The 14,884-nt window shown below is 41.6% G+C and overlaps 1 protein-coding gene and 1 long non-coding RNA gene across 3 annotated transcripts in view; both read right to left on the minus strand.

Moving 5' to 3' along the window:
- The window catches only part of RAMP3 (receptor activity modifying protein 3), a 40,702-nt gene extending 39,397 nt beyond the window's left edge, over positions 1-1,305 (minus strand). The window contains exon 1 of one of the 2 annotated variants that reach the window (XM_088168184.1): positions 1,196-1,305. In XM_088168184.1, the coding sequence (XP_088024310.1) occupies positions 1,196-1,235 (40 nt within the window). In that variant the 5' untranslated portion in view covers positions 1,236-1,305. Of the gene's footprint in view, positions 1-706; positions 906-1,195 lie in introns of those variants that run through there. The other variant, XM_014877332.2, reaches the window with a different exon arrangement.
- A 5,620-nt stretch (positions 1,306-6,925) lies between these two features.
- LOC148225258 (uncharacterized) lies at positions 6,926-14,716 on the minus strand. Its single transcript, XR_015804901.1, has 2 exons — positions 13,414-14,716; positions 6,926-9,578 (listed from the first exon to the last, which is right to left on the minus strand). It is a non-coding gene; the product is annotated as an uncharacterized LOC148225258 (long non-coding RNA).
- Positions 14,717-14,884: the final 168 nt, after the last annotated feature.

Below are 14,884 nucleotides of genomic sequence, written 5' to 3' on the forward strand. Positions count from 1 at the left end.
CATCTCTTAGTTTACTGTTGAATGAAGAAGGTCAGAGCTGGCTTCTGGCAAATTTAGATGACTGCAACACATTAAATCTGAGAGCCCTAAAACAATCTTCCTGACAAGGAACAATAAAATACTTTTTCTACCAGCCGAGGCGCTCTAAGTGAAAGATCTGAAGAATACCTGTGCTTGATAACTCTGTGCTTGGAACGCAGCTCCACTAACAGTAATCAGCCCTTTCAGTATGCAGGAATAAACCTTCCCCAACAGCCAAACACACCTCCCCGGAATCCATGTGGGATCCAAGACGGAAAGCCTGACTAAGGCTCGAAGTTTGAGATCGTTTTCCCTGGGGCCTGGGCGCCCCGTTCGGGGACTGCCCTCGGCGATGCTGAAGGGGAGCGGCAGCCCTGACACCGCGCCCGGCCCCGCTGCCCGCCCGGGCTCTCGCTGCTGCGAAGCCGCCGCTCTGCCCGGGATGGAGAGCCCCGGAGGGAGAGCGATCCCCGCTGCGTCCCGACCCGCCGGCAAGGGACGCACGGAGACCCCCTCCCAGAGGGATGCTCTAACCAAAGTGGCGGCGCTCCCACCTCCCCCGAACTTCAGCCCCACGCCCCGGCAGAAAGCACTGCCCTCGGGGACCGCGCACACGCGAGGATGCTCAGCCGGTCCCGGTGCAGCAGTGCCGGGGCGGCCCCGGCCAGCCCCGCCGGGCACTTACCCCAGAGCAGCAGGACGGGGAGCGGCCGCCGGCGGCCGCCCTGCTCCTCCATCCCGGCGCGGGCGGCAGCGGAGCCCGCATGGGGCGGCCGGTCCGCAGCCGCACAGGGCCCGAACCCACCTCAGCCTCAGCCCGCCCGCCGGGGAGGCTCCTCTTCATGCCTCGGCGTCCAGCCCCGGGCGGCGGCTGCAGCGGGGGCGGGCGCGCAGGGGAGCGGCTCCCCCGCCCCCGGGGGCTCCCAGCGCGGCGGGGCGGACCCGGCCGGGCAGGCACGTGTGACCGTGTGTGTGTGTGTGTACGTACACTCTGTGTGTGTGTGCGTGCTTCCTGTGAGTGTGTGTGCTCCGTGAGTGTGTGTGCTCTGTGTGTGTGTATGCTCCGTACGTGTGTGCTCCGTGAGAGCGCGGCCGTGCCTCCCGCTCCTCCAACAGCCGCGCCAGGAACGATGCCGCTCCCAACCCATCGGTCTGTGAGAGGGAAGGAACCTACCCCGTACGGCGAAGGTTCTGGTCTTAAGCGTCCGAGGCATTCAGGGACTCTTCACCCCTTGCCCTGGGAGCCAGAGCAGCTTCTCCCCTCCTATCACAACATCCTGGCGGTGGGGGTGAAGGCATGAGGAGCTGGAGGACCACCTGTGTTAGCCCAGCTTGCACGGCACCGACGTGTTGGCGTGCTCAATATTTACGGCTGAACATGGGCAGCGAGCTGGCCTGACCCCACACAGACCTAGAGCAGCCTGGAGTTCTAAGATGCTAAGTGTATTTTTATGTTGCCATTTCATCTTTGCTTGTCTCTTTTCAGAGACGGTACAGCTCCTAATTTTCATCAATATTTAAAAGCTGTGTTCCTGGAGCTCTCTCTAGGAAATTAGCATCTCCATCAAGAAACACCAGACTGGGAAGTTGCTAAAGGCGACTTTTCTTACCTACAGATAATAGTATTGCTCGGTAACAAAGACCTAGATTGTTCTTCTGGTTATATGGACACTCCACCTCAATAACTGCCTTTTAGTAGAACATTAAATCACTGCCATTATTAAAGGTCAAATGTACCATAAGATTTCAATTTCAGAACAGATTTTCAAGACACACATGAGAACAAAGGGTACTTTTAGGTATGGGTCAGGTTGCTCACATTGACTTTGTATGCTTGCCCAGTACAATGCTTCCAAACACTTTTGGAGAGTGGGACGTCAACACAGGAGCAGAATTATGCACTGCATGTGCCTTTGCAACCACTGTTTTCAGGACACAATCTTTGATTTATGCTGTTATCTAGGCAGATGGAAATGGAAAAGTTTGGAAACCACAGAGAAGGCTGGGAATCCAATGCTGAAACAGCTCTGCAGACATTTAAGTGTGTCACTTAGAAAGAACCTCCTATCACTTGTGTGCCACTTATTCCACTTAGCTGCAAGCAAATCTTGTAAAATACCATAAACCATAAATAAACCATAGCTCAGGGAGATCATCCTTCAGCAGAGGGGCTGCCATTTCTGCTTTGTAAGGAGTGTTTGCAAGCTGCCCCTGCCAGAAGGAACTGCAGCAAAGTGACAAGCGTGAAGGCACATACACCACAGACTCATTACCATCTATAGCATGCTTTCGAACAGTAAGATCTTGATTTCCATCACAGATTCTGTTTCTTGCAAATCTGAAAATATAGTTGGTATTTTCAATAATTTAGGCTGATCTCCAGGAGGTTAAGCATCATGCTTTATATGCAATATTGTATGTTTAAATTGTTTTTAAAGTACAGTATATTATACAGTATGAAGGCAATATTTTTTATAACACACATGGAGATAATGCTGACAGGTCTTTTTACATCAATTGCATTTGTTTTCTTCTCCTGTTTCAGATTAAAAATTGGCAAAGTGAACGTTACTTCTCTTCCAGCTTTCAGGATTCAGCAAGCACTTCCCATTTTGTGCTTGCAGCAGATAGTTTGAAGGTGCAAACAGTATTTCTGAGGTAGAACAAACAGATAGAATTTATAGGTAAATGCACTAATGCAGCATGTTGCATTGGATCACAAGCTAGCTATGCTAGGCGATATCTTCGGCAATGTGGTCTAAAATGAGTAAGTCTGATTCACATTTGAACAAAACCGTGACAGCATTAGAACGGTCAGCAAGATGGTTCAAAAAACTTCGGCTGTTCGCAGTTTTTCAGTAAGACTGCCCACTCCCTCCACGCCCTTGTATTGCAGTAATGCAAACAGATTGACCCCAGAATGACTGCAAACAACCTTCTTGTTCTGCAAATCTGCCTCAGTAGTATCATGTGCCTACACCAGCAGCAGAAATCCAATTCACCTTCAAATAAGAAATACTATAAATGCCCTTAGCTGGACAAAGCTCTGAATCCCATCCCTGACACACACTAACAGTGACCTCAGAACCATAGTCTGTTTTAATTTCCAGACACACAGCCTCCAGAGACCACACTGACACCATCTCAGGTACCCTGAAGACAGTGCTGCAATCACATTACTTCAGGTTTTTCTCAAATGCTTAAATCCGCTAACAAGACACTGAGTAAAAGAAAATACAGTGACAGACATGTAGGTAGCTGTTTCAGTATGGCAAGTTCCTGAGGAGTCCCTGGTGAGAAGAGATGGAAGAAGTCAAGCTGCCCAGGACAGGTATTATTGCCAGCACTACAGGGTTCAGAATGGTGCAGGATAAGGTAATAAACTTTCCTGCTCCAGAGTTTAACTGATTCAACAGAAACTGAAAAAATAATAAAATAAATTAAGAGAAAGCTGAAGATATTACACTATGGTAAACAACACTGCCTTTCTTTGTCACTCAAGAATTGGACCAGAGAGGCTGCTGGCCTGTATGGAGAGACTTTGCCCAGTGTCAGACGAAAGCTTTCTTCACCTCTTCCTAGCATAGCAATTTTGTATAAAAGACACATTAAGATTTCAAGACCACGTTTTAATGGGATTGCTTGCTGGACTGAGGTTTGAAAAAGTAGGTTCAGCCTGTGGTTTTAAACTAAAGTAGGTCATCCTTCCTATTTAGTGCTCCTAGAAGCAGGCCATTCCTGCTCCAGAATTTTTTTTTTCAAGGGTCTGCAGGTTTTTAAAATAATTCCTCTCTTTTTACCATCAATATAGGAAATGTAAAAGCATTATAAACCCTGCAGTTTAAAAAAGAGCTTCTTCCTGCAACTCAAGAGGCCCCACTGCGGTATATTGATTGCACATAATACCTAATTTAGTTTACATCAGTCAGATCTGATGAGCTGAAATTCTTTATGTCTATATAAGTGAAGGAGGAGAAAAAAGAACAATTTTTTATGTAAAGATCTTAAACCTTTTTACATAAGAGCAGTCATGGAATACAGAATCACACTAATATCTTGACAGCTTTCTAAAGCTTACATTTTAAGCCATGTATGGATGTGCTCCGTGATTTCAGCAGGGTTTCCATGTTCAGAGTGAAGCTTCTAGGGAGTGTTCACGTGTTCCAGACTGCACTCTATTTCAAAAGTGCTGAGCTGTGAGTATTTAGCACCTCTAAGACATCTAAGCACCTCTTATTTTATACACCTAGCTCTGACATGACAGCCTTCCCACGGCACAGCATATGGGCTTTGTTTGAAGGAAGTGGAATATTCAATTATTTTGTTTCTACACTAGTTTCTAGTACAGTAAATTGTCTTGTTAAAAAAAAAATTAAAAAAATAAAAAAAAACCAAGGAACTTTTGTACCCTTCTCCATCAACACCAACGTCTACCAAATAAAAATACCACAAGTGCAAGTGCCATATAATGCAGGTCAAGGGACAGCAGACAAGTGTTATGGAATGATAGCAAATGCCTCTTCCCTCTCTCTGGACAGAAGCTCCCCAGTCAAGGGTACTCCACCAAGGCACCCACCCCTTGTTTCACAGCTAGCAGTGCAAAACACTCCCACCAAAGGACCCGAGTGCAAATCTGTAGGAATTGGGATGTCTTGCTCATTCCTATCTGTTGTGCTTTTACCAGCAAGAGTATCCCAAGACCACTGGTGATTGTATATCATGCACATCTTAATCTTCTCTTCCTGTTGTGCACAGCTATTCTTTTTCAACCCTAGCCAGAAGCTTTGTTATAATAGAAAATCTTCGTAATTTGTCTCAGGGGTGGCAAACAAATCATGCCTTCATTTTTAATGTAAATGTTAAACATAAGCAAAAGGCACACAAAGCTCTATTCCTTCTAGACTAAATAAAGCCAAAACTAATTTTAAAGGTTTTAAATGCTTCATTGTCAGTTATATTCTAAAGGCCCTTTCTACTCAGAAATTTATTTTGTTTTTTGTGACAGGCTGGCTGAGCAGTTTGGAAAATGGCGGGAAAGAATATATAGACTGTCTCCCATATATATTTGGTTGTGTCTCTGAGAAATAACTCAGCTTGGAAAGTGAGGGACAAAGATACAAGAAAAGAAGTGGAAACACACACCGTTGAGTTTTGGGGTTTGCTTGGTTTTTTGGTTTGTTTGGGTTTTTTTCATTTATTTTTTCCTATTATTTCCTTAGAAATAATAGCAGTGTTAGAATTTATTTTCATACAAAATCTTACAGAGCTGAAGGCTGAGATATATCTGAAGGAACATTTAAGAATGATTCTATAACCATCCTAACTCAGCTGACTCCACAGAGATTGGTGGGATAGCAACATAAACCAGTAGGTTTATGTTATGGTGCAAGAGAAAGCAGCAAAGCCTACTCGAGTTCAGTCTGAGCACAGGATTTCTGATTCCACATGTGAGCTCTGATCAGTACAATTCTGAACCAGAATCTCCTTACATGAAAAGAGACTTATTGTCATTCCTGGTTTTAGGGCTGAGCAAGACAGATCCTAGGACACTTCTTAAATGAGAAATTCCATAAATCTCCATTCCATGGAAAAATGCAGCACTATATAAAATGTAAGATATTACTATAGTAAATAGAATGTTATTTGGTGGCACAAAATGAGTGCAATACATAACATTTCTTATTATCCAGTCCTAAATTCTTAGTGTAATTGTCCTTCTAAAGTAAAATAGAAAATAAAAAAATAAATAATAACATATTTTCATTTAGGCTGAGTTCAACCTGCTATTGCACTCACATATTTCTACCATAAGAAATCATCCGATTTTAATCTTGTCATCTTTACAGCCCCAAGGCAACCCTGGTTCATGCACAGAACACTCACACCTCTTTCACTGACACGTTTCACAGTGTTTGCTACAAATTGAATAAAATGTGAAAGCAGGCACAGATATTTCTTGGTGCTGTTCTACTTGACCTGTTTCCCTCGGAGCGCCGTGGTGCAGAGCCCCAGCTTTCATTACTTGAAGAGAAGTCCCAGAGAGCTTCCCCTTTATCATGCATTCCCTTTATTAGTACTACCTCCCTTACTCTTGACTGGGAAGAAATGCACAGTACATACTTTCACTCATCAATGAGAAATTTGGAGAAAATTTGTTGGCAGTGTGCCTGAAGAACACCACTGATTGTCATTACTATTTAAAAAGGGGAAGGGAGGAAGGAAAGGTGGTGTTTCAGAGACACCATTGCTCGTGTTTTCCATCTCTTTCATAAATCTGTCGAGGGATTGCAAATGTATCCATTCACAAGGGTTCTTTCGCTATTTGACCACATATTTTCATGTCTTGGGATTCTCTTCAAATATCTCAGTAATGGAGACCAATTATTTCCCACACACAGGAATGAAATTACTCTTTGCATTTACAAGTGCATCAATTAAAGGTTTAATTGAGTTTATTGCACTTGCAGAAAGGAGAGCATCTGCTCATGTTCTGCTGACCTCAAATGACAGAGAGTATCTCAATGTGACAAGTGATCATAACTTATTTGAAAAAATTATTTTCTCAAACATCTGGGGCAGCACACAAATAAGAACAGGACACAGGTGGGAACAGTGGGTTGAAGATTTATCCTGGTAGCACTCACTATCTTTGCCCTATATCAAACAGCAGAGCAGGCTGCTGGGACTGGCGTGCTCAATCTCTGATTCATGGAGAGCCAACCTAAATTTTAAGGAAATTCCTATAATGAAGAAAAGCAAAGTGTGCATTTATGCATTAGTTAACATAAAATAATATCAGTCCTCAAATGAAAGTGTAAATTACAGTAGAAAGGAAATATTATCTTTTCAAATGTTTACTTTTTATGAAAGGCTTTGTTCATCAAAAATTGCACTTCACAGAACATGTAGCCCTTCATATTTAATTGAATTGCTGTGAACACCTCTTACTATTTTTGACTCTAATAGTAGAATGATCTGCATCTCATGGAAGTATCAATTAAATCTTACTCAGGATCTCTTCTTACCATCACTTCTTTTTGCTTTAAATTTAGAAAAGATCAAAACCAAAAAAGTGAGATAGCAATAGTTTCCATAACAAATTTACTAGATACTAAATGTTTCCATGTAAGGGAAGTGAACAAATAATATAGATGAGCAAAAGTGCTTTAAATTACCTAGATTAACTGACATAGGCAGGTGTTTTGTTGGTAGACACAGATAGAAAATATTCCAAAGGTGAGCTATCTTTGTCATTGGGTCCAGAGATTTCTCCATCAGAGGAAGGATGTGAGTAAGTGGATGACAGGCACAGCAGGTAGTGTAACACTGGCCCACATGCACTTGCCATTTCCAACTACTACATCAGCTACTGAGTTGCAACTCAATGATTTCAGGTGGAATTTACTGCTTGACCTTAGCAGGCATAGTGCAATGCTGCACTAGAAGAAGTGAGACCTATCAGAAAATATGAAATCTCCCCCAGCCCAAAAGTCAGACCGAGATTACAAGTTCACAGTGAAGTCAAACAGTGTTGAGCATGTTGAAGATAGGGGGTTTTTTGTACTGCTATTGCAAGAGTGTAATTTGCCTCAGTTATACACTACAGCTTCAAATAAATTTGAGTTTCAAAATCAACTCCAAACAGAATAACCCAGAACAAAAATAATTATAATATTACATAATGATAATTCCCCAAAAGTGCTTAAAGCACATGTTGGGGGGGGGGGGGGGGGAAATCCTAAATATGTCATCAGAAAAACAAAACCTGTTCACACTGTAAATCAGGCAGCTACTTTTAAGAAAGTATTACCTCCAAATATTTTAAACTTGCTCTGTCTTCTATGCATATGTTCCAACTCTTCTTCTGTCGTAACCATCGCTGTTAAGTTTTTGTCTACTCTTCAGAACACTGCTATTCTAATTCTGAATAAAGTAGCGGCCTATGACTGAGCTTGTGATGAAAACTGAGTTCATAGTTTGAGACAGAAAGTCCATTTCTTAAATTAATAAATTTCCTTTAAAAGATTCCTTGTCGTAGTTCATCCTTTCTGGAAGAAATAAATAAAAGGATCTGTCCTGGTTTCAGCTGGAATGGAGTTAATTTTCTTTCCAATAGCCAGTACAGTGTAATGTTTTGAATTCAGTATGAGGCTGATGTTGATAACACACTGATGGCTCAGCTGCTGCTCTGCAGGGCTCACCCTGAGCCAGGGGGTTTTCAGGTTTCTGTGCTCTGCCAGTGAGGAGCTGCACAAGGACCTGGGAGGGAGCATGGCCAGGACAGCTGAGCTGAACTGGCCAGAGGGACAGTCCAGACCACAGGGCATCATGCCCAGTACATAAACCGGGGAGAGTTGGCTGGGAGAGGCTGATCACTGCTTGGAGATGGGCTGGGAATCAGTCAGTGGGTGGTGAGCAATGGTGTTGTGCATCACTTGTTTCTATTGGGTTTTATTGCTCTTTGTCTCCCATTTCCACTGCAATTATCAGTAGTAGTATATTTAGCAATAGTGTATTTTATTTTTGTTTCCATTAATAAACTGTTCTCATCTCAACCCATTAGCTTTGCCTCTTCTTTCCAATTCTCTTTCCACTGGGGTGAGGGTAGCAAGGTAGCATCTACATGGCTCTTATTTTCTGGCTGGGGTTAAACCACAACAGACATTTTTGGTGCCCAATGTAGCACCCGGAGGATTGAGATAACAAAGATCTGAGCAGAGCTTGTTAAAACAAATTACTTTGAGGGCCCGTTTAATTGGTTTAATCGTCTGGTCACCGTTTTGTTTCATTTGGTCCCTGCATGTGTGCTCACAGGCGCATTATAGAACACTTGTTCTTGATGCACATGTTCCCTGTGGTGATGCTGATCGTCGGTGGGGCCTGGGCTAAAGCTATAACTGTGGTTCTTCGCAGGAGTGGTTTGTGACATGATAGAATCACTGGTCATGAACCAAACGCTGTGTGTGTGCATCACCTCCGAACCTCGGGAGCCATCTGGCGGGAACTGTTAACAACCGCACCTTTCAGCTGCTGCTCGTGGCCCCAAATGGACCTTTATTTCCTCAACATTTCTTCAATTTGTCTCTTTGAGATGAGCTCAGAAAGCCCAAGTGGAAGATTGTTCTTCAGGTAAACACTCCCAAGGATTTACATTAAATCCGTATGTGTAAGAGGTGGGCAGGGATGTTTTCTGCAATAATAACATATAGATTTACTTTTCTCAAATATCTTCTTCTGGAACCTAAAAAATGTTAATTAATTGATAGTGAGTTTCCATTAAACTCCAAAGATGCTGATCTTCCTTAAGAAACTATGGAATAATGTGCTGTTCAAACAGTAAGTGAGAAGGCTTAAGCAGGAAAGCATTAATATTATCTAGACATCATATTAATGAATTTCCTTAATCAAAGAAATCCTTTGAAGATAATTCTCTTCACGAGATAAGAGAAAGTAATTGTCGGCGGGGAGAGGATGTGGGTCACAGCAGAAAGGATGCCATGCTCTAGCAGGGAGAGACACCCTGTGGAAACAGCCTGAACTGCCATTCCTGCAGTCGCCTGCAAAAAAAACCAGCAGAATGAATCATAAACAGTGATTAAGCAATTAAGCCATCTCTTTAATAATACAGGTAACAACAGGACAGATCTGATGTTAAAGTGGCAATTTCGGTTTCCAAAATGCCACTCACAAATTTAAGCTCATCTTTAAGCTCACAAAACAAAGTGTTGATCCTTTTCATGCCTTCCCCTCCCCTTGCCTGAGGTGTGACTGTCCATGCAGCTAGAGCTCTCATTCTGTCACATTCTCTATTAACTCAATTCACAATAAACACTTTTGCCATCAGAGCCAGGCATCCCCACCATCTGATCACATTGAGAAAATCCTATTGCCTACAGTTGTTTTTCTCAAATTCCTTGTCTTTGCTTAAAAGATCCTTCAAAGTCCTCCCCTACTCTGCCTTCTGCTGACACCTTTGTACACTTTCATTTGTACACTAAACCCCCTAATTCCCAGACAAAGGATATGGAGGAAAATCAAGGCTTTCCTGACTGTAAGAGCCTAAAGAACTCACAGCCACAGAGGTCACTGCAGCTGTGGTCAGGTGTGGTATGATGATGTACCCAAGCTGCCTGTTGAGGTCTGCTCAGCTCCTCTGCTCTGGTCTGCTGCTCCCACCCAGGGGAGGCCATGCAGCAGATGCTGCCAAGAGGCAGTATGTTAACTGGCCACCTCTCTGCAGTTAAGAAACCAGCTGGACCCCTGCCAAACTGCTCAAGAGAAGTTCTGCCCTCAGCAGAGCAGAGGTACTTCCCTGTTGGTGTCCCAGAAATAGGAGGATCAAGTAGGACTGCTGCAAGGTAGGTGATTTTTCTAATACAGTCAAAGGACATTGAGGAAAATGGGACATTTAATTCTTCAGAGGGTTTCCTGATGATTCCCATGTGTGTTGGAAATAAACACTGATTGAGGAACTTTTCATTGGATGTGTATGGTGCCTGTAGCTCTGGGAAGGCAAAAGATAACACTGGTTTACATTTTCTTCCAAATCTACCAGGCCAGCTAAACACGCAGCCACTCCCTTGCCTGGTTTTATCAAAATGGGCTTAGCATAAACAGTTTAATCTAATCGAGACAGGAGAAGGAGAGGTTAACCTGGACTGTGTTCAGAGAAACAGGCTCAAGAAAAAGTACATGTGCCTTTATCTTGGGAGCTCTATTGGACTGAATCTCAGGCTCAACTGAAACCAATTTGATGGCAACTGAAATACACAGATAGAAAAAAAACCTCAACATTTAAAGAATCTGGAAAGATTATTTAATTCTCAAAGTATTAAAAAGGTAACTGAAATACATATATTTAAAATTTTCCATTAAATTAGTATTTCTGAACATAAATAGCATCAAGGTAAGCTGTAGTGTAATAAAATCAGATCAAAGCATATGGTTGAGCAGCCTCTGCTGTATTATGTTCTACATGGCAGTAGAACATGGTAGCTTCCAGGTAAGACCGTTAACACCACTGACTTCAAATCATCTTAAAATCATCTAACTCATTTAATTTAGGCTTGGAATAAATGTCCATCATCTTCCTGAACTACACTGCTAAAACCTCATGCATTATTCTACCCACATTTCTCATCTTTACATGCAACAGTTACATACTAAATATATAAACTTTCAGCTCTCCCTCTAATGTGCAATAATAAATAAATAAATAAATAAAAGAGTAAATAGATTTAGCCCAGTAATAATATAAAGAAATACAAGATAATTTTTGTTTCCCCCTTGTTGAGGAACTAGCTTTTGAGCTTGTTCTCTTTTGATATCCAGGAATCAGGCATTATGAACCTAATCTTGAATTACCCTAAAGCACAACATCATAATAGAGGAAGTGGCCAAGTCTCATTGCATATTCCTTTAAAAACTTAGTGGAATGCACTGAATTTAAATATTTAAAGAACTTCATGCAGCAGTTATGCTGTGATGAGGCCACATCGACATGCTTCAGCGTACGTGTTGCACTGGTGAATGACTGCCCCCATATAAACCATACCAAAATATCAAAATTCTGCAGAAAACAGCTCCAAAAGCACTTTGAAAGACACAAAGTATTCCGAGTGGAAACAGGAATCTATGTTGGTTTATGAAAGAGAATGAGAACTTAAAAGTATGAGTGAGGATCAATACCACCACACACAAAAAAAGAAGTGTGTGGTGTTTTTCAAAGTAGGTCATGTGTCAGTGACAAGCACACTTTTTGCCTTCCAAAATGTACTCTGCCACTGTGTATCTTGGCCAGTGATGCATGAAAAGCAGTCTAGTGCTTGCCCTGCATTTGTATTGGGCACAGGGAGAGCTGGGAAGCAGCAGCAGTGAACAGTACAGCAAGCTGGGAGCCCTTCCAAGCACGGGCTCTTTTGCACAAGGAAGAACCTCTGGGGAAATGGAGCCAAGGGAATAGCAGAGCTCGCTTCTATTCCAAGCTTGCCAAAATATAAAACCTCTGAAGAAAATAAAAAGAAGCAAACAAAACAAAAGAAATATTACTTTTATTAAGCATTAATGAAGCTTATAGTTCTGCTTCATTAGGAGCAGGTTAGCTGGTGCTCAAAATAAAAAGTAAAATAATGAGAAGCATAGCCAAGGTTGTCTTTCAGCCTGTAAAAACTTCTACAGCAAACAAATAAAACTCTAACAAGTAAAACCAATGTTGTATGGTGGATCTCAGGCTAAGAGAAACCTTCAGCCCAGTGAAGAAGAACACGGAAAAGGAAGCAGCTCCGTGCATGATTTCCCACAGTTCACAGCAGAGGCAATAGAAGTAAAAAAGTACTTCTGACAGACTGAGAAGGAAGAAAAAAAATACCACTATCTTCAATATGAATTCTCAGAACAGATATGTGCCTTTAGATGTTTGAATATTCTCAGTTCTGGGATTTAAAATACTTTAAAGTTGAAAACAATGTGGAGATTTGCTCATCTTCCACAGAGAGAAATAATTTATCTTTTTTCTGCATAGACAAGTAGTGTTCCCCTTAAAATCCTGTGATCCTATGTTGCATAAAGTCTGCACATTCCACTTGAGATTAAAACTATCTTTTGGATTATTTTGTGAAAATTTATTGGGCAAAATTAAGCAATATCAATGTAGCTGTACCTTAGACAGCAAACTATCTTTAACCTTAGTACCTTAGTGCTATTGAAGGACTTTTAAAAAATAATGTAATCATTAGTTATAGTCAATGTGTTTTCTTCAAAAGTAAAGCTTCTTTGTTTAGGTATAAGACTATTTTTTTAATAGCTCTTGTTGCTTCTTTTTTGGATTAGCCAGAGGCAGGTTTGAATCTCTGGCCACACAATTGTTGAAATAGGTGCTAAATTTCCATATAAATTATTATCCTACGCACAGTAATTTTCATACAGGATACTTTTATTTGAAGGCAGTATGGAGAGAAGCATCATGTTCCTTCCCTTGTTTCTTTGCAAGGTATTTCATGCAGTCCTGCTCTGTTGTTGACTGATGCCTATCTTAAGGAGAGAAAGAAGAGCTTTGTAAGCAAAGTTCATGCTCGTTCAGGAGAATTGACCTGTAGTCCATAACTTTTGAGTTTAAGAATATTAATTTAAAAGGTGTAGGATTATATTGCGAAGCTCTTTTCCTTTTCACGTATGACAACTTTCTTGCAACAGTAGTGTTTACTTGCCTTTTTCTACTGATAGGCTTTTATGTTGTTGAGATAGCTGTCTCCAAGTACATAGCTGCTGTGCTATCATCTATTTTCTTTTTTCCTGTTGCTTTTTTCAACTGCTCTGTATGTGGCCAAAACATAATATGAGACTTAAATTATGAAGAGATCAAATTAGCAAAGGTAGTTCATAAAGACTTCTTACCTGTTCTTCAGTTTCATGAAGTTTATCAAAGGAGAACATTTATTTCCTATGTACTAGGTATTTCACTGAACTCAGTACAGTTACTGAACAGGGGAGTTTAGGAATTTCAACAGCAGAAAGCCCTTCTGGCAATTCTTACCCTGCAAGAGAGAAAGATTTGCAAACGACTGCTGCTGATCAGTATGTCAAATATGTCCCAGTAAATGAAATTAAAATATGCTAATGAATAAAAAACCACAATATGGTGAATAAAACATGGTACTGAATAAAGTATGGTGAATAAAATACAAACTTAACAGTCTCTTTATATTGGAACTAGAAATTCATCCCTTAGCTTCTCTGTCATATTCATTATTGCATTTTGTGTTAAGAACATTTGCTTGAATATGGTGAGAATGGTTTTGTTTTTCGGGGATTTTTTATACATACATCTCTTTTGTGTCTTTCACAAATAAACCTCAAGGGACTTTGAGTATTCTTCTTCAGACACTTAAAGGAACATCATGAGCAGATGTGGTAGGAGGGAATTGAATACAGCTCCATTCACAACACATCAGACATCTTCACTCCATTGACAGCTGTGTGGTTTCAGTGCTGTGGTAACTCCTGTCCTGTCTCTGTCTGGGCAGCCTTAACTGGAGCTTAGAAGACTGTCTCCACCTCAAGGTGGCATGCAGTCAAGGTTTTAGACAGCTTTCTGGATAGACATGGACTTGGATCTACTCAGGTCTGAGCCCAGTGAAGGTGACAATAGTCCCGTATGGAAGACAAGGGAACACCAAACAGGACTCAATCAGTATCTGTCTGTACTTGCAAAGTATAAAGTAACTTTATATGGCTAGGTCATTGTAGCATTAATCCTTCTTCTCTAATAGCTGCAATCCAAGTCCCACACACATGGAAAAAGGAAGAAACAGCAGGTCCAAACCATAATCACATTGCTGGGGCAGAAGACATGCAGGAACCCTTCTGAGAGAGGGCAGAAATCCTTGTTGCAGTACGTCAGACAAACACGAAAATGCTAAAGCTTGACCTGTGTTTAAAACCAACAACCATAACTAAGAAAGAAACTAAAATGAAGAAGGTGCAATATCTGAGAGCTAAAGCTCTAAAACAGTCATAGTGGTGACCCCCTCACTTTGCACAAAAACAAAACCTACAGCATTCTGCTGGCCCAGGAGCCAGTATATAGAAATGAGACTGAAAATGGAAGAAAGACAGGAGTTTGTGGGGTTCAGTAAAAGGAGGAAATAAAGTAAAGGGGTGAACGATGACAAGAAGAAACCAGAAGGACAGCTACATAGACACCAGACTTTATAAGACATCTAATTATTCTGAAATAAGAGCTGTTTCTTTTGTGTGTACTGAAAAGGGCAAGGATCGACTGCTGTGGCACAGCAGGTTTCAAAATGGCCAGCCTTCACCTCCAGGTACAACCTGCTAGATTGGAGAGGGGAAGAATCACTACACT

The sequence above is a fragment of the Sturnus vulgaris genome, chromosome 1 (assembly GCF_052056855.1).
Source record: "Sturnus vulgaris isolate bStuVul1 chromosome 1, bStuVul1.hap1, whole genome shotgun sequence".
NCBI lineage: Eukaryota > Metazoa > Chordata > Aves > Passeriformes > Sturnidae > Sturnus > Sturnus vulgaris.